This window comes from Coptis chinensis, chromosome 3 (genome assembly GCF_015680905.1).
Source record: "Coptis chinensis isolate HL-2020 chromosome 3, ASM1568090v1, whole genome shotgun sequence".
In the NCBI taxonomy this organism is placed as follows: domain Eukaryota; kingdom Viridiplantae; phylum Streptophyta; class Magnoliopsida; order Ranunculales; family Ranunculaceae; genus Coptis; species Coptis chinensis.
The window spans coordinates 5,599,192-5,618,968 of record NC_141458.1 but is presented as its reverse complement, the minus strand read 5'-3'; the positions used below and the strand labels follow the sequence as shown (position 1 = coordinate 5,618,968).

At 41.6% G+C, this 19,777-nt stretch overlaps 2 protein-coding genes across 3 annotated transcripts; both read left to right on the top strand.

Annotated features, from left to right (window-relative positions):
- Positions 1-272: 272 nt before the first annotated feature.
- VTE1 (tocopherol cyclase, chloroplast / vitamin E deficient 1 (VTE1) / sucrose export defective 1 (SXD1)) lies at positions 273-7,574 on the top strand. The gene is made up of 10 exons (XM_086600234.1): positions 273-729; positions 954-1,198; positions 1,880-1,959; positions 3,551-3,627; positions 4,554-4,723; positions 5,221-5,318; positions 5,949-6,053; positions 6,376-6,492; positions 6,720-6,869; positions 7,144-7,574. Exons 1-10 carry the CDS (start codon positions 458-460, stop codon positions 7,318-7,320), a joined length of 1,491 nt encoding a protein of 496 aa, XP_086456360.1. The 5' UTR covers positions 273-457; the 3' UTR covers positions 7,321-7,574.
- Positions 7,575-8,433: 859 nt separating this feature from the next.
- LOC147507525 (bark storage protein A-like) lies at positions 8,434-10,767 on the top strand. 2 transcript variants are annotated; one of them, XM_086600235.1, is made up of 5 exons: positions 8,434-8,726; positions 9,344-9,411; positions 9,538-9,693; positions 9,899-10,144; positions 10,224-10,767. In XM_086600235.1, the coding sequence occupies exons 1-5, from the start codon at positions 8,456-8,458 to the stop codon at positions 10,626-10,628; spliced, it is 1,146 nt and encodes a 381-aa protein (XP_086456361.1). In that variant the 5' UTR covers positions 8,434-8,455; the 3' UTR covers positions 10,629-10,767. The 2 variants fall into 2 exon arrangements, with proteins under 2 accessions (XP_086456361.1, XP_086456362.1); XM_086600236.1 differs by having other exon boundaries at positions 8,586-8,726; positions 9,339-9,411.
- The last annotated feature ends 9,010 nt before the right edge of the window (positions 10,768-19,777 follow it).

Below are 19,777 nucleotides of genomic sequence, written 5' to 3'. Positions count from 1 at the left end.
CCAGTCTAAACCACCATAATATACAGAGTCAGTGATATTTATGTGGGCATATATATATTTTTTTGGGTCAAATAATGTGGGCGTATTGGTATTTGTTGAAACACTAGGAAGTTAGTCTAGTTGTCCAAGATTGTGTGCAAGCCAAGCATAGGATTTGGAAGTGGCTTGTTTTTTTTATCGATAAACTTTGCAAGAGAACATTCTCGAACATAACAAGATAGATTTTTGGCAGCAGATGGTTCGACATATCTGACTACCCAGCAGTCCAGCTGCACACCAACATTCCTCACGTGTACAGTTAACCGCCAAATGTTCGTAGAAGTCTTAAAAAAAAAACACGTTACAACCTCAGCCACCTGTTTCCTCAAAATCCACAAAAAAAAAAGAACACTTCTTCACTTCACTTTGACATTAACGAAACAAGCCCACACCCTTTCCTTTCTTCTCATTCTCAACAATGGAGCTATCTCTAACCCATGTATCTCATTACAATCAAAATTTTACAAAGGAGTTAAGTTGGAAAGAGAGTGTAAGAAGTTGTCAAGTTTTAACTGATTCTTCTTCAAATGGTATTCCAAGATTGGATTTTTTAAGACACTTTCGGGTTTCCGCTGTAAACTTGAAGTCAAATGAGGAAACTTTTGCAAAGGAGAAGAAACAAAAGGTTTCTGTTAATCCTGTTTATACTCCAACTCCTCCAAATAGAGAACTAAGAACTCCTCATAGCGGGTAAATTTATTCATTGTTTTTTATTACTCAAACATATTGTGTTATTATTGGATTGGGCAAAGACTAGTACTTTTTGTTTGTTTTAGCTTGTCAATGTGGAATTTGAACTCTTATATGCCAGTAAGTAGGTGTAATGATCTTATGGAAATATGAGTTTTTGAATAAATGGTATGTTTGTAATTTGATGTGATTTTTTATGAAATTTATTTGGTTGTTGGGGATAGGTATCATTTTGATGGAAGTACTAGGAAATTTTTCGAAGGGTGGTACTTTAAGGTGGTGATTCCAGAAAAGAGGCAAAGTTTTTGCTTTATGTATTCGGTTGAGAATCCTGCATTTCAGAAGAAGTTGAGTACACTGGAGCAGGTGACTAATGGTCCAAGATTTACGGGAGTCGGGGCTCAAATCCTTGGGGCAGATGATAAGTACATTTGCCAATTCTCCGAAGAATCTCAGCATTTTTGGGGAAGTAAGTTTCACGTATCAGTAGAATACATCATATGTCTTCTTAAGAAGGCATTTAGTATGATACTTTAGATTTTTAGAAGTTTTTATATGATTTTAATTTTCTTTTAATATTATTTGTTTAAGTTGAATAATAATGGCTCTTCTTGCATTGTTTAGTTGAGTTCATTAAATACGATGAATCAGAACAAAACCATAGCCGTACTGTTGCAGTCATCAAATTGAACCGAGTTAAAACTATTTAGGGGAGTCTTTAGGCACACTCATTAATTATTATTTTTGAGTAGCTACTTCCAAGAGTGTTACTTGAGACTGTTTTGTGGCATTGCTTAACTAGTGCATTTTCAAATAAAGAGGGTTTGCTCTATGTTCCCATTTTTCGTCTCTAATGAGGATTTTGTTGGGGGATTTATGAGCCATTTATTACATTTGAGATTTACTAAGTTTTTAGTAGCTTTAGTACCAAAACTACAAATGTCATATTTTAAAACCTTTTGCTTTGTTCGATGCAGTTGTATCATGCCATAGAAACAGGTTCTAAACTTTGGCTGGTTGTTCGTAACAAATTTTTTACTTTTTATTTTCTGTTTCAGTTCAAGTTGGAAATTAGTATCTTTAACTCTTTTTTTTTTTATTATTATAATTAATTTCAAACATTTTTAGTTAATCCTTGGTTGATGCATAGGTAGGCATGAGCTGATATTGGGGAATACTTTTACAGCTGGGAAAAAGTCGCCTCCTCCAAACAGGGAGGTCCCTCCTCAGGTCAATATGTTCTGCACTGAATTTTAAACTAGTAACTTACAAGATGTTATAACTTGATAGTTCATAGTTTTAGACTCCTGTATTTGAGAGTTTGAAGGACCAGCTCCAATTCCAAACTCACCACATCAACTATGTAAGGTCAAACAACTGTGCATCTTTTACTGAATTTTCTGTACGCTTAAAAGTTAAGAGCATGTGTTATAGCTAATATCAAAAAAAGGAAAATGCCTCGTTTCTGTGACTGCTTATCAGAACATCCACTGTGTGGTATCCTACATAAAATTACTTTGTGGTATTCTTTGTCGAATGACTTTCTTATGCGAAGCTGGATTTTGAGTTCCTCGCAAGAATAAATTGAAAACTGGCAGATGGGCCTCTGTAGTAGCATTCTGCTTCTTGCAAAACACTTAATTATGTCTCACCTGCGAACAACTAAAAATCTTTATCTTATATCAGTTTAAAATGTCTTTCACTCAAACTAAGCTATCAGTGCTTAGCAATCAAATCTAAATTTTTGTTACTGGCCTATTTATATTGTTTGTGAAGTAGGAGAAAATAACATTTACATAACCTCCTAAAGGATGCATGTAAAAGGAATTCAATTCATATTCTATACGTTTTCAGTATCATTCTTCCCCATTTTGTAACTCTCTATTTTTTGTTTTCCTTTTTTTAAATGATTGTGCAGCTTAACCTGACTTGGTTGTTTAAAGAATTGCAGCTTGTTGTACTTTATTCTTACCATTGAGCTATGAGGTGTCTCGTATAGTTGTATTGCTGGAATTCAACTTGAAAATTCTTCCATATTATAGTGTAATGTGCCAACTGTTCATAATATCTTGATTCACACACATTAGAAACTTCTTCGTTGTTTGGTAAATGTGTTTCCAACTTTCCATGTCGGTGCTAAATTTTAGGTGTTCTTCATCAATCAGTTTTCCTCAATGATTTTGATGTAGGATTACTAGCCCCTCTTTCTTGTTAGAATTCCTTATGCTTGTGCTAAGATTATTATTTTCAAATTAGAATTATTACTTATTAGGAATTTAGAATATTTAGTATTTTCTATTTAGAGTTTAATTAGCTTTAGAAGTCTAGGTTAGATTTAGAAGTCTACTTTCTTTGTTAATCAAGTATGGTTTATCTATATAAAGAAGCCATGTAGTTTAGTTATTTGAACCAATTATCAATTATCAAACTATCAAATCTCCAAAACCTATTATACTTTTCTCCCTCAACTTCTACAATTCTTCTATTTAATCTTCTTCTTCCTTAAATCTATTCCCCTCTTTTGAAGATCTCCGCATCTTTTCTTCCAAATCTTTGTTATTCCGCATCAGATTTGGCCAGTAATTCCAAATTTTTCTGATATTTTAAAAAATGAACTAAAAAATGGAAAAGATTTAAGTATTCTAAATCATGCAAAATACTCTATTGTGATCTTTTATCCAAATGAGAATCTACACTCACTTTTCTTAGAAGTTAGTGGATCTTGTAAAGAGCCTTTACAAATAATTACAAAAGTTGTTTGTTTTCTATGTATACCACTATCCCTGGATCCTGATGTTTTTCTGTTTTTTTTTTTTCTTAGGAATTTCGTGATCGAGTTTCAGAAGGTTTCCAAGTTAGCCCATTTTGGAACCAAGGATTCATTCAAGACGATGGCAGGTATTTTGTTTAGGTACACTATAATATTGGTATTAGATAATTAGCCATTGGGTCAACATCGAATTTTTATTCTAGTAGCTGTTTATTGGGATATGTCTTTGTTTGTCGAGGAACCGGTAAGCCTTATGGATTAAAGCTCATGCATAAGTCTTTTATAACGAGATGCTTCTACAACTTTGATACGATAAGGTTTCTATACTTACCTGACTTGATTCACACGAGTCGAATCTGAAATTGGGATCAGAAGAGAAAACCAATTCTCTAATTCAAACAGCTTGATGTGAAATATGGCCTTGAAAAGTTCACAGGCATAGTGGTGTGCAAACTGTACACCTTTTGCATCCATTCCTTGATCCGGGTGTAATGTGCACAAAGCGTGTTATTGAAGCCTCATTTTAGGGTGTCCTTAATCGGTTAGATAGAAAAATCTGAATTCCTCATATCATGCTTCAGTAGACCGCAGTTCAGGGTGTGCGTGTTTGATATTAGAATCACCTTTAGAAAGAAAGAGGAAGAAATACATGGAAAAAAAAAAGACGAAAAAGAAGAAGAAGGAAAGGAAAGGAAAGAAATAGGCATTCTCTATATGACTATGGCGACACATATGTCCATGTCCTTGTTGGATTCATCTATTGCAGGGCTGTCTTTCCTGAACTCTTTTGTTCAGTATCAGCTAGCATGGGAATCAGGTTGTCAGTCTTTAAGAATTGTTGTACAGGATGTTACATGAATGACTAACGAAAAAAAAATGTTATGCTGTATACCCACTTTGTTGAGATTCTTTACCCTTAGGCCTGAGGTTTTGCATCTAGGCTGTTTTGAACAATTTGAATCATGGAAATGCTTTTATTTAGCAAATTTTCATATACTGTACTATATGTCAAACTTAAATAGTGATCTTGATTGGGATTAGCTTTCAATGGCAGAACAACTTATGCAGAGACTGTTAAGTCGGCACGTTGGGAGTATAGTACTCGTCCTGTTTATGGCTGGGGTGATGTTGGTTCTAAACAGAAAGCAACGGCAGGCTGGCTTGCAGCTTTTCCAGTGTTTGAACCCCATTGGCAAGTATGCATGGCGGGTGGGCTGTCTTCAGGTATGGGTGATTATTTCTCTCAGCATGTACATGTTCTTATAAATTCATTAACAAGCTTGTTGGTTGCCTTGCGCGTGAGATTTGTACATGAAAGTTGGGTCTGGATCTTATCTTGATTAGGATTAAGGTTCCAGTATAAAACATCTTTATTGTGTCAGTATATGCTGGTGTGATCCATTTGCTACTTGTTTGCAAGTCCTATAAGTTATACACTTCATCAGTTTTGGATATACTATCAGAAAGGGTACAAACAACCTGAGCTACTGGTGAACATTTTGGATGTCCCCAGTAATTAATCTTCTTGAATTGAACCATATTTACCAACCTTACAGGAGTGTTGGTGCATGAAATGCTGTTAGAAAAATATTATTTTCTTTTTTCTTATGTGTCTCTCCTCCTGAAGGGAAAAATATGTAGTTTGAAGTTGAGAGCTTAAAGCTGTATATGTATATTCTGATCTTTGGAGTAGAGTCTCAATTTTTGAATTTGCATTCCAGGTTGGATTGAATGGGATGGAGAATTGTTTGAATTTGAAAATGCACCTTCTTACTCAGAAAAGAATTGGGGTGGAGCCTTTCCAAGAAAGTGGTTCTGGGTAAACTTCTATGTCAATTATTGCTTTTACTATTAAATACAGTGGAATAGAATTTTTCCCCGATAAAAGACTATGAACACGGACAGATTAGCTTATTCTGGATTTTATGGACTTAATGTGGATTGTTTTTTCACCCACTTCATGAAACTTGCCTTTTTTTCCGCTGATGGTAGTACTAATAGTGCTCAGCAAATGAGTGTTGTAAATATGAAGCTGTTAAAGATCGCTGGTTGGTAAACAATAGAAACTGAGAAAGGGGAAAAGAAGAAGATAAAGTAAAACTGACAGTGTGGTCTGGTCTATTGCAACTAGTGATACCAAAAATTGGCATCGTAGATAGATGAAGGCTTTGTTTTTTGACTTTTTTCATGGTTAGTGCATGTATGCATGCATCTCAGGGAATATTGTCGATCCCAGAATCTATTGAAATCTTTCGAATCATGGGGCTATCCTAGATAGAGCAAGTGTCAATGAATCCAGTCACCCCATTGACCTTTGATTCTTTCTATTAGATGTTTCTTCTTTAAAAAAAATGGTTGATTATTCTTACACCTCTTAAATCTTGTTCCATATTAACCTAGTGATGGATCTTATTACAGAGCAAATTATATTTTATCATCATCCTTGTAGGTCCAGTGCAATAATTTTGATGGTGCAGATGGAGAAATCGCTTTGACTGCCGCTGGCGGATTGAGGGAACTACCTGGTTTGAACACTTTTGAAAATGCTGCACTGGTAAATCTGTTCTTCGAACAAACACATTTCTGAACACCCTTGCCATCCTTGCTTCGTGCTGTTCACTCTATATTCATTTACCCAGAACTACTGGTTTATGTGCGGAATTCTAGTTGTGAGAGCTTCATTGCCTGAAAATATAATATTCTTCTGTTAGTTTTCGTTGATTGAGTCCTATATAGACCAGAGAGACAACCTCTTGCTTTCTTTCTCTGCAGTATATTATATGTACTGCTATCATGCTCATTTATGATATAGTAAGTTTGATATTGTTCATTTGCGAACTTTCATGTATAGCATGTATTTTGATGTGGCAATGCAGATTGGAGTTCACTATGGTGGAATTTTCTATGAATTTGTGCCATGGAAAGGTACTGTTAACTGGGAAATTGCTCCATGGGGTTACTGGCATATATCTGCAGATAATGAGAGGCATACGGTAATAGGCTTCTTTAGTAATAATATTCCAGATTATGTAAATATATATCTGCAAGTGCTGAAAGAAGTATTCACAGGCTTACTTTATGCAAAATTGATGAAATTGAGCTTAATATTGCCTTCATGTTTGATATATTGGTGATGGCATTTGTCAATAAGTTTTCCCAGTATTGTGAAGTGATTAATCCCAATATGTTGTTGAATAAAAGGATCCATTTTAACTGGCAGGTGGAATTAGAAACGACTACAACGGATCCAGGCACTACATTACGTGCTCCTACATTGGAAGCTGGGCTTGCCCCAGCATGCAAAGATACTTGTTTTGGTGATTTAAGATTAAGAATTTGGGAGAGAAGATATGATGGTAGCAAGGGCAAGGCAAGTCCTCTTTATCAATTAAGGCCCATTCAACCTATTCTCATCCTAGATTCTACTCCTTCAAAACATTTGTCCCACTTTTATTTTGGCTTGTTAAAACCAGGGTATTTGGTGTTGCCAACACATGGCTTTCCCATACCATTAGATTGTTAGTTTTTATGGTTATCAGGCATATGTTTTAGTCCTTTGATTGTTTTCCAGTTGGGTTTCTACAGATACAGTAATGTATACATTTCTTGTGTTTACAGACACTTCATTTCTTATTTGCTTGCAGAATATTCTTGATGTAACTAGCAATATGGCTGTGGTTGAAGTTGGTGGAGGACCATGGTTCAACACATGGAAAGGCGAGACCTCTTCCCCGGAGCTACTAAACCGTGCAATCAATGCTCCCGTGGATATAGAAGGAATTCTCGGTTTCATTCCATTTCTCAAACCCCCGGGGCTCTAGTCATATTTGTTGGGGTGGAATTCACTCCTTAGTATACTGAAATGAGTTTTAGCTTTTCATTTATATGTGAGCAAGTCAATTGGACAGTCTCAAGTATAGATTGTTCTTATTGTTACTCCCTCACTGTTATACAGCAAATTAGATTTCAGGCTTTCCATTGTTTTGTTAATGATGATCACTAACGGACTTTGTCGATTTTGTATATGTAGTGAAATCGCTTTATGAGAAAAGGAAACAATCTTTTTTACTGTCCCTTTTTCTTTCTTTTTGACAACTTATCAAACAGAAATGCCTGAATGGGATTGATCAAGTAATCAGTGCCTTGCAAGTTGTAACTTCAATATCCGGTGGTAGTTGGTGACTTGGCAAATATGAAAAAATAGCAGTTATTTCGTTCCAGTTTCTAAGTATTAAATTGTGTTGGCATTTACCGGAAGGATATTGTGGGGATCAGGCCTTCTTTCTCACATTGATTCTGGCACAATATGACGTTTAATCTAGTTGGGGTGACATAGACTTGCAGCCATCACAAAGTAGGTCTATAAGTAGGTGGGCTATTTGATAAACCTCAAGTTTAGGATCCCAAATTTTGCTCAGAGCAAATTCCTTTTTCACTATCTCTACTATTTTTGTTGGAGATTCCAAGTTGCCAGATCAGAATTACAGATGGCAATTGTTGAGACACAAAATTATTGGGATGTATGGATTTGCATACAGAGTAAACATATGTTATACACTTGTACTGGATGGTCGAGTGAACGTTAAAAAGACATAGGCGTTAGTTGGGCGTCTATAGTTGGTATTAGGTTGTGTTTAATCAGAGTTCATGCTCTTAAAATTGAATGACATTTGACCAGGGTATTCATCAACTTTCTCTGAGAAATGAGTCAGATGATCAAAGTATAGTACGAGCCTACGAGGTGTACTTTACAATGTATTGTTCGAACCTTCGCAGAACTTTCATGTCAACTTGTCTGTTTATAAAGTACAGGAGTAAGAAATTTCAGAGAAATTTCATGATCTTGTCTTCTTAGTTCGCATTTATTACTTCAGGTCCCCGAACTCATAAAACACTGACACTTGCAGTGTATGTACCACTCGTTTAATTTGTAGTTCCCTTATTTAAAGGGGCGGAATGGTTGCAAGGCATTATATGGTCTCTCATCTGATAGTAAACAGTATGTGTAGTCTTGGGGTCCTTGTATTGAGTTATTTAGTCTTCATTTCAATGTCCATTGGGGCTTCTCAAGCTGAACTCTCTAAAGATGTTATGAAAATGATAAGGAAAGTGAACAAGGATGGTCCTTATATTGGTGTGCTTGTTCCAAGCAGTACTGAGCTGCAACCAATTTTTAAGTCTTCCAGTTATCAGCCTGGTGATAGCTATCTACACATTGATTGCGCAGGTTTTGCCCCGAAACCTCAATAAATTTGCTAATCCATGTTGGGTGTAATTAAACCTGAAAAAGGTTTATTACGCAAGTAACTCGTATAATCGTGAGTATTTTGGACGTGGTGACAAGTCTGACGACTCATGATTTCGCGAGTTTATTTGATATATAATCGATTTACATGATAGTTTGTTCAGCAGTTGAGTTTAAAATATGGTGATTTTCATTTACATTACTGTGTGTGCCCAGTACCCAAAGAAGTAAAAAAACCCATCAAAACTTGATAATCTACTATATTTAGCGAAAAAATCAGATAATCTACAATAGTGAAGAGGTAATGGATTGTTGATTTCATGGTTACTGATACAGTAATACGACATATTGACTTCACCAAAAGTAAGCCTGGTGTGAGACTTATGCATGGGTAAAAAAAATGACTAGAGGTCCAGAATTTTTTTCGGTATGCGAACTGTGGCCCGAAAGAAATAAATATCGCCAATGGAAGTGATTAGTGAAACTTGAAACCACAACAACAATCTGATTTTGTGTTCTAATAAACAAGTAACCATTTCATTGAGTTAAATCTTTGATTTGACTCTTCTCTTATATATATTTATGTTTTCCTAGTGTAGGAAGGAGATTTCATTTTGGAAGAATTGAACATAAGAGAGCAATAATTACCATGACAGGGAAAGGAATGGTTAGTAATTTATCGAGTTTTGGTTTACTATATAGTCTACATGTTCCTTGCATTTTATTTTTTGCTACATTTTAGGTTCTCCCCTACCCTTTCTCCTTGATTTGAAGTATATTATTTCGTTTACAGATGAATGCAGCTATTACAGCACTGATGATGTGTAACTTTTTTAACCTATCTGCCGTTCTTCACTATGGACTAGCTGGTAGTGCAGATAAGAACTTAAATCTAGGAGATATAGTAATTCCTCAATTTTGGGCGCACACAGGTCTGTGGTACTGGCAGGTATCAGCATTACGAATAATCTAGTTTTTTTTTTTTGCTTTTTTTTTAAACTGTTTTAATGTGCTGATGTATAACGAGGGCTGGTTTTTGTTAATACATAGTATATTCTCTGTATATGCATGTTTTGATGTGTGCAATTCGTTTGATTTAACCATAGCTTTGTAATGATAAAATATATCATTCTGTATTTTGTTGATTTCAACAGAAGTACGGACAAGGGCCTAATGATGCACTCTCATCTGAGGAAGACGGGGATTTTACCAGAGATTACGGGTATCTGAATTTTGCAGATTATACCAGCAGCAACGACGATACACATAACAATTTTCTAAACAATGTCTGGTTTCAAGCTGAAGACGTTTTCCATTTTGATGGAGCTCCGGAATCAAGAGATAAAGCGTTTTGGATTCCCATCACTCAGTCATTCTTTGAACAGGCAAAAAAACTAGAGGTCAGACAACAAATTCACGAACAATGGAGACTGAATTATGTATTACTATACTGACTATGATTCCTATTTGGTGATGCAGGGCACGGCACTAGAGGATTGCACAAACACTGATAGTTGCTTACCAAGAACACCTAAAGTAGTGACAGCGAGTCGAGGGAGCAGTGCAAGCATCTATATCGACAACATCGCCTACAAGACTTTCTTGCATTCCAAATTTCAAGTGAGCCTAGTAGACATGGAGAGTGCTGCTATTGCATTGATAACTCATCAGCAAAACATACCTTTCATAGCATTTAGAGCTATAAATGGTCCTGCTGAAGAAAGTTCTTCAAAATCTATGGACACCCACATCTTCTTCAGTCTCTTCATTGAGAATTGTTTGAAAGTTCTTACGAGTTTCGTCAAGATCATGAAGGAACCTTATGTGAAAAACTTAAGTGATCTCAGAAATATTTCAGCAAGTTCTCTTAGATCACCTCTATGAAGAAATTTGGGATATTCCTAAAGATACGTCTATGACTCTATGTATTTAATTTTCAAATTTTCTACTACAGACTTCTCTCTGGAGCATTTGTAATTGATCCATTTGTGACCTGAACATGAAATAAGTGTTTATCGTTGTAGTTTTTTTTCTATAAGGCAATTTTGTAGGGGAGCGATATCCTCATAGGGCATCGCACTCGCGAGGAGCATAATAACCGAAGATATCGACCTCCAAGGCGGACACTGAGAATAGCGCCTTCTAGCAAGCACACGAGTCGCAAAGCATAGATGAATCAAAGGCGACCTCAAGACCGACTGCGGCGGCTCGGTAGGTGGTGCTAACGAAGATATCTCAGTCAAGATTTAACACTTTGCCGATACGTAACGCGGCGGATAGAAACACACCCCCGGGTGTAATGATTGCCAAGATCTTAGTGGTAATCTCATCACCGAAATAGGGACTACCGTGATCTACCCCCAATCATAACAGGGCATATCCAAAATCCAATTCAACACTCATCCGCGATCTCCACCCTACATTTGCACAAAAGAGTACACGTGTCAGAAGGATCTCCTCTCCCTGAAATCTATAAATACCACCTACTGGAACTACGTCAGACCTGATTCTTCTCTCCCCAAGAAAAGGAAAAACGAGAGAAGATACGTAGGCAGTTCGCTCACAGCGACCTCGGTCACATCCAAAATCCAAACCCCTCCCGTTCTTCCTTGTTGTAATTAGGAGAAGATCAAAACACTCCTTTACATTGGCGCCGTCTGTGGTTTCGATTACTGGAGAGCCACTTTAGATCAGTTCATCCATCTCTAACTCTCCAGCCCACGAAGCATGGTTAGCATAGAAGATCAAGTTCAGAACCTTGCCCACCAGTTGGGAATAACGAATGAGAGCATTTCCTTGCTCAGGGAGGAAAATGCTACTTTACGTGCTCAGGTGGATAGTTACCAGCAACAACAAGTCGGCAACGGAGCCGAGCACAGCATCAATGACGTTAATCAGCAGATTAATGAGTTATCCCAAAGGATTGGCCAGACCGCTGCGAAGAAGGATTCGACACAGATTGTGCACAAGATGCTTAAGACGTATCGCGCATCTCCGTTCACCGCAGAGGTCCTCAGTAAATCCTCTCCACACGACTTTATCCAGCCACGCTTTCCCATGTACGACGGCAGCACATGCCCCGGGGAAAGATGTGGCTCGCTATATTGAGTTTGGCACTTTACATTTCACCCGAAGTTTGATTATCTCCATCGCAGATTATTTCCATTTCAAGGATGGCGCCTCGATTGGTTCTTTTCTAATCGAGTCCGATTCTATAAACACCTTCGAAAGCAGCTTTTATCGATTTGTTTCGCAACCAAGACGCCCACAACAACAGCGGAAGAAGGCGATCTTGATTCTCTGTTTCAATTATCATTCAAGGAGGACGAAACTATTCGTGGAATTCCTAGACGGTTCAAGGTCGAACCGCATTGCATGGAAAGTGGCTTTGAAAGAATCTTTCGCCATTAACCGCCTTTTCCAATGCTTGCCGAGTCGTAAACACCGACCTCGCTAGGTCGTTGATGAAGGAACGCCAGAGACATTGTCCCGAGCTCTACGCCGCGTGGACAAGTACATCAAGTTGCAGAAACTTTAAAACTCCATGGTTTAGCAGAGAACCACGAGGTCGTTTAAAGTCTCGGATCGTACCCCACGGGTCAAGAAGCGCTCAGTGTCGCTTTTGCACCCGAGCTCGTGCGACGCACCGGATAACAGCAGAGAGTTCATTGTCTCCGACATCGTTCCCGGGCCACATATCGGATAAGATAAAGCGGCGCCCCATTTTTCCGCCAAACATCGCAGCCCGCAGATCGACTGGCAAGCCTTTTGTGCATTTCACAAAGCAAAGTGCCATGAAACCGATGCATCTGCCGGGGCTCAAGCATTATCTCCAAGACGGTGGAAGATGGTCATATCAAACAATACACTAGCATTCCCCGATGGCGCACCGCCACAAGTTGATGGCTCGTCGGTAATGCGAGTCGATCTCCACCTCACCGTCACCACCAAGGGTATTGTGCTCGCCCTCACGGGAGGGCGTTCCGTGATCGTTTCGCCACGAGAGAAGGCGCAAAGATTTCGTCCGATCGCGGACAATGCCCGCACTATTCATGTGATTACCTTTCGGACGATTAGTGACCTCTTCCCCGAGAGAAAAGACGTCGGCAGCGCTCTTCGTGAAGTCTATCATTTTACTTCACAAGGCAGCCGCCGCTGGGTTCAGTCGTCAAATAGCAGCGATATCATTTTTCACAGAGGCCGACTTAAGCAAAGTCCGCCTTCCTCATAATGACGATTGGTAGTTCATGTCAAAATCAGCGATCGTCAATGGCCGCCCCGATCGACTCTGGCAGTTCTGCGACATCTTATTTTACCACACCATGCAAGAGATGAACCTCCCCAAGTCCGTTCTAGACCTAATCGCGCCCCTTTACGGGTTCAATGGCTCAGAGCCGACCCTATTGGTGACATTATCTTACCAAGACGGTGGGATCTCGAGAGGATAAGATTACCGTAATACACGTTTTTGCGTTTCGACATTAAGTCGCCCTACAATGCCATACTAGTATTTGGATCCATCCATCGATGCAAGTAGTCCCATCAACATTGCATCAAGTTCTACGTTTCCCAGGACCTAGGGGAATGATGGAGCTTAAACAATCACTTGAAGCGTGATCATCAGAACGGATAGTATCAACCGGTGAGACTACCGATGGATCGACACCCATCATACACGAACCCACCGCCATTACAATGGCACATGATTTAGTGGCGAGTCCGGTTCGACCGCCAAGCGAAGCGGGGGCTCCAAAGAAGTTAATACCGCGATGGCCCCCGACTCATTCTCGCGACAAGCAAAGCTACCCAAAGATTGATACAAAAATCAGCCCCATCGACTAGAGTGTCAAGAATCGCTTCGATTGTGGTGGGCCAACACACGTATGCCAACAACGGCCGCATTACCACCGATTGTCCATACCTCCAGATGTCAGATCCACTTTCGGGGATGCCCCATCAACGCCGATGCTCAAGTCGTTCGGACTTAACCCCTTAGCCGACTAGCCCAGAGCACGTTCAAGACCCCCTTGAGAGCGAACTACCAAGCAGCGCTCCACCATCCGTTGTAACACCTCCAGTGGCAGAAAAAGAAAGAGTGAACTTAGGCACCGCTGACGACCCCAAGTTCGTCTATGTAGGGGCCAACCTCGACCCCATGTTAAAGACCCAGCTTGTAAATTTTTTATCTATGAATAAAGATGTTTTGTTTTTGGTCGATATTGATGTGCCCGGAGTCGATCCTCAAATCGCATGCCATAAATTAAATGTGAACCCCAATGCTAAACCAGTCCGACAACGACCTCGTAGACTATCCCTGCGCTTTCAAAAAGCCATCAACGACGAGGTCGAAAAACTCAAGCAAGTCGGTTTCATCAGAAAGGTAGACTACCCCGAGTGGATTGCAAATATTGTCGCCGTCCCCAAAAAGAATGGTTAATTTATGTGTCGATTTCACAAATGTCAATCAGGCCACGCCAAAAGACAGTTTTCCCTTGCCTCGCATTGACCAACTTGTCGACCAAACCTGTGGTCATGAGCTCCTCTCCTTTATGGATGCGTACAGTGGGTACAACCAAATCCCACTCGCCGAGGAAGATCAAGAGAAGACTTCGTTCATTACGGAGCAAGGGATCTATTGCTACAACGTCCTCCCGTTCGGTCTGAAGAACGCCGGAGCGACATACCAACGCCTGGTCACTGACATGTTCCAAGACATGTTAGGCGACACCATGGAGGTCTACATTGACGACATGGTGGTGGTCAGCAAAAAGCCTGGTGATCACCTCACCCACCTCGAACAAGCGTTTCTCCGTGACTACGCCGTCACGGGCATGAAGTTGAACCCGGAAAAATGCCTCTTTGGGCGCCCTCGACAAGTTTTAGGGTATCGTGTCGCAAAGATGGGATCGAGGCAAATCCGACCGGATCCGAAGCGTTCTTAGATATGCCCGATCCACGACAAAGAAACAGATACGAAATTGTCGGGAATGGTCGGGCGGCTCAACCGGTTCATATCAAGGGCCTCAGATAAGTGTAGACCGTTCCTGCAGCTCCTCAAAAAAGGCGAGCCGTTTTCATGGAGCGATCAATGTCATCATGCATTCGCTACTCTCAAAGAGTATCTCACCACGCCTCCCGTCTTAGCCAAACCAATATATGGAGAGACACTGGGGCTTTATCTGGCCGTATCCGATTTCGCCATCAGCTCAGTTCTCTTTAAAGAGGAGAACAATTCAGAGAAGCCAATCTACTTCACGAGTAAGACACTCACGCCAGCCGAAAAGAATTACGCCTTCCTGGAACGAGCTGTACTTGCTTTGTTGTATTCCGCACGGAAGTTCAGGCCGTACTTTCAGGCACATCAAATCAAAGTTCTTACCGACCTTCCATTGAAGAAAGTCCTTCACAAAGAAAACAAGACTACTCGAATGGCAGTTTGGGGTAAGAACTCGGAGAACACCACATAGAGTTCGTCCCCCGCACTTCTCAGAAAGGTCGTCGTCGCCGATTTCCTAGCAGATTTCCGGTCGAGGACCCCACCGGGAACAAGAAACCGAGTTCCCGGACACAAAACGAGAGTCAAATCGCCTCGGTCTCTTTTTGTGGATGGTTCGAGTAATCTCGTGGAAGTGGCATCGAGTCGCCTTAGTTTCCGACGGAAATATGATTGAAAAGTCAGTCCCGCATTGACTTTGCAACTTCCAATAATGAGGCGGAGTAACGGGTTTAATTAGGGGACTAAGGATGGCGCTCCATTTCGGTCGAAGAGATCCAAGTCTTTAGTGACTCGCGAACCGGTCGCTCGCCCAGTTGCAAAAAAAGTACACTACCCACGAAGGTAACCTTTCCAAGTATCTTCGTGTCGTTCATCGGTTATTGCCTTCTTTTAAGCGGTACACATACATCATTTTTGCGTGAGGAGAACCGCCACGCAGACGGTTTAGCTTACTTGGCTACCCGCACTTCGAGCTGCTTCCCCGACAAGTTCTCATAGAAGTCGCCGATCGACCTGCGATACCAAGTCGACCACACACCTTGATGATAAGTTTACCTATTTCCTCTCTTACCGGTTGAGCCAAACATGGATGCAGCCCATCATCGATTATATCCAAGACGCGCGACGCCCTCGAGGAGCGCGTACCAAGGCCGCAGTCCCATATCAAGCTCGCCGTTATTGTTTAGTCCAAAACAAGTTTCAGAAATCCTGGTGGCCCACACTTACGGTGCATTACCCCGCATCGTGGTCAATTGATTTTTTGCGTAAATCCACGGCGAGAATGTGGAAATCACGCCGGGCGTCAGCCATTAGCTCACAAGGCCATCTCTCAAGGATATTTCTGGCCCCGGATGCAGATCGATGCTAAAGCATACGTCCTCAAATGTCTCAAATGCCAAACGTTCGGCCACAATATCATCCAACCTGCTCGCCGGCCCGACAAGATAGCGAGCCCGCGGGCCATTTCACATGTGGGGCATGGACATTATGGGACCATTCATCCCACAGAAGAGTACTGGCTTCCGCTTTGTCCTAGCTGCCACCGACTACTTCACCAAGTGGGTCGAGGCCATTCCTCTCGCACACGTCAAAGAGTCCCATGTCCGAAACTTCATCTGGACTCACATTATCACCAGATTTGGTTTACCACATACACTAGTAATGGACAATGGGCCTCAATTCAAAGGCCGAACAGTCAAAGAGTTCCTAGCCAAGTGGAAGATCATTCATGCGTTCTCTACTCCGCAGTACGCTCAGAGTAATGGCCAAGCAGAAGCCAGTAACAAAGCAATCCTGGAGAATCTAAAGAAAAAGATCGAAAAGAACAAAAGCCGATTGGCCAAATCGGTTGAAAATATTCTCGTGGGCTCACCGCACCCACGTACCGATCTAGCACCGGCGAATCACCATTCTCCTTGTGTTATGGCACAGAAGCCGTAATTCCTACCGAGCTGACAGTCACTACGACTCGCTCAGAACTTGTAGAATCCGGACACAACGACTCCGTTTTAGCGCGAGAAATCGACCTGCTCGAAGAAAGGCGCGATCTAGTCGCGCCATTGAAGTCGCTCGCCTTTATCAAGAAACTCAAGAACTCCTACAACAAGCGAAGTTCATCCTAGGTCTTTTTCAACACGGAGACCTAGTGCTCAAAAAGACGCAGACGATTCCAAGTTAGCACCCACATGGGAAGGCCCCTACATCGTGGAACGCTGGCCGCGGGCAATGGAGCATACCGATAAGAACCCAAGAGGGGAAGATGTTGCCTCGACCTTTGGAATACTTATCTATCAAAAAATTTTTTACCAATAAGCCATCCATGGTGTATATTTTTGGTTCACATTAATGTCAAATAAGTTTCCGCGTTATTTAATACAAGTTACTATCTTTATTTGTATTGGCAAGTCAACCAGGTTTACAAAGATAGACGCCAACACGCTTTTTACTTGGCTCGCCACTCACCAAAGAAGATACTTCAAGAACTAGAACGCCTCTCTCATGAGCATACAACTCTCTCGAGCTCACCGGGCTACATAGCCTCTCCAATTTTGTTACGCCGAGGACCTATATTTCTAGGATCGACTACACGAGCTCACGCTACATAGCCTCTCCAATTCTTGTTACGCCGAGGACCTATATTTCTAGGATCGACTACACGAGAACGGAGCTCGGAGCTCACCGGGCTACATAGCCTCTCCAATTCTTGTTACGCCGAGGACCTATATTTCTAGGATCGACTACACGAACGAACGCTCTCGCTGAAGCATACTCTCCGAGCTCATCGGGCTACATAGCTCTCCAATTCTTGTTACGCCGAGGACCTATATTTCTAGGATCGACTACACGAGAACGCTCTCATGAGCATACACGAACGCTCTCTAGAGCTCACTGGCTACATAGCCTCTCCAATTCTTGTTACGTCGAGGACCTATATTTCTAGGATCGACCACACGAGAACGCTCTCCGCGAGCAAACGCTCTCCGGAGCTCACAGGCACCGTAGCCTCTCCAATTCCTGTCACATCAACGACCTATATTTCTAGGGCTGACTACATAACAGGACGCATATTTCTAGAATCAGAATCAGGATGCTAGTTACACACAAGTACACGGCAGCATGCATACACATCCAAAATAACATTATATGACCATACGTCATAACAAATACATCCACCGATCTGCTGGGATTACCCAGGAAATCCAGATCGAGGATCATTACAAAAATTCACCAAGTATTGAACTGCCACTTTCGTGGAAACCAGGTTCGAATGAAAATGCCGAATCGCGCGGGCAAGCCCGAAAAACACAGCTCTATTGTTTGCTCTCGTATAAGAGAGAGAAATGTAGACTACACTTACAACTCAAGACTAACAGAGTCAAATAAAGATCACCTTATCAATTCTCAGTAATGACATGCTTGTCTTCCGGGGCTGCGCTTAGTCGGTAAAGATGTCGAAATGACCTCAAAGATCACACGATCTCGGGCTTTCCTTCCTTCGCCGCAATCGTTTTCCTCGGCCATGTCATACTTTTCGTCAAATACGCATAGGCTTATACATGTTTCAAGATAATCGCCTTCTTTCGCTACCACCTTCCGACATTTCTTCGCGATAAGCAAATACAACAGCCAGTTCCCCTTCCTTTCCACCATATCCGTCCACCAAGATCTGGCGTTTCAAAGAACTACGCGCTCGTACTTGGTGGACATCACTTCTAGTTTCTTCTTATCCACCCCCACGCAGCTCGTGATCAACCCCAGCTCCACGGAGGGTTACCACTAGTCTCGATCTGCTGACAAAGATCTTTCAAATTTTATCATACCCCGCAAGAAACCGTGATGAGCAAAGTTAGAACACCGGACTCCCTCGAAGTCGGCGACAAATTTAAAAAGGCATGAGAGCTCACCAAACAAGCTGGCCATATCCATCGTCCCCAAGAGTGTCCCCATGTCCTCGCCCTCCACCTCCGCTTTATCACCATCTAGCACAATCCCTTGAACGCTTAGTCGCTATGGAGCCGAGTGGAAGCTACAGTCCGAACGTTTCACCATCCGCTTCTTCCCCGTCTTCCCCATGTAGTAGAATTCGCTCCCCACATCCTTACATTGCGAGGACGAACTCTCACCCGTGGATCGGGCGACCTTTGCCCCAAATTTCGTTCGCGGCCGGCCGAACGACCGGCCAGTTTAAGCCCTTTTCGGCGTGGCGACTAACACAATGCCGCCCGGCGGCGACTATCTCTCCTCGGTCGTTTATGACCCTTCGTCTCTCCATCAGCAACCTTTCTCTTCCCACGATCGCCATGAACATGAGGATCAAACTCCATTTCCTCCATTGATAGTGGTGACGTTTCTCACAAACGCATCGACATCTAGCCATCCTAACCTAGCAAAGAAAGTTATCGCGGCATGAGCTAAAGCTTACTCTAGGTATTTCTCAAACGTAATAACACGCGCCAGATAAGAAACCACGCACTGATGAAGCAAAGAATACGAAGGCAGCAAATAAAAAGGCAGAGCAAAGACGATGAAGGGAAGCTTAGACACAACAATGATAAAACCCCTTGATGATATTCGAGGAGCGGTTTATATTCCTTAGGAAACGTCTTTTCCTAAGTGCCTCATAATCACCTTTGAGACGCCAAACGCCATCCGCCCGCCATCATTATGTCCCATGAACTCATTCCCTCCCTACACGGTCACGCGACGCAAGGGAACACCGCAGTTTGGCGTAATCGAATACAGAGCAATTCGACCTACGCCTCGCGGACTCCAAATGACCGATGCTCACGTTCGCGTAGCATTTATCAATCGAAAGCACTCCAACAACAGACGCTCCTCCCCATCTTACCAATCGTAAGTAAGGAGGTTGTCACCACAATGTGCCTAACACGTTCCATTATAAGCCAGATAATCCTCGCGATAACTATGAGCGCGAGCAAACGACTTCGGACATACACAAAAAACAAATATCTACCATCGTGATGCAAACAAAGGGCGACTGGTTTAACAGCTTTTTCATATACTTTCAATCTGAGCC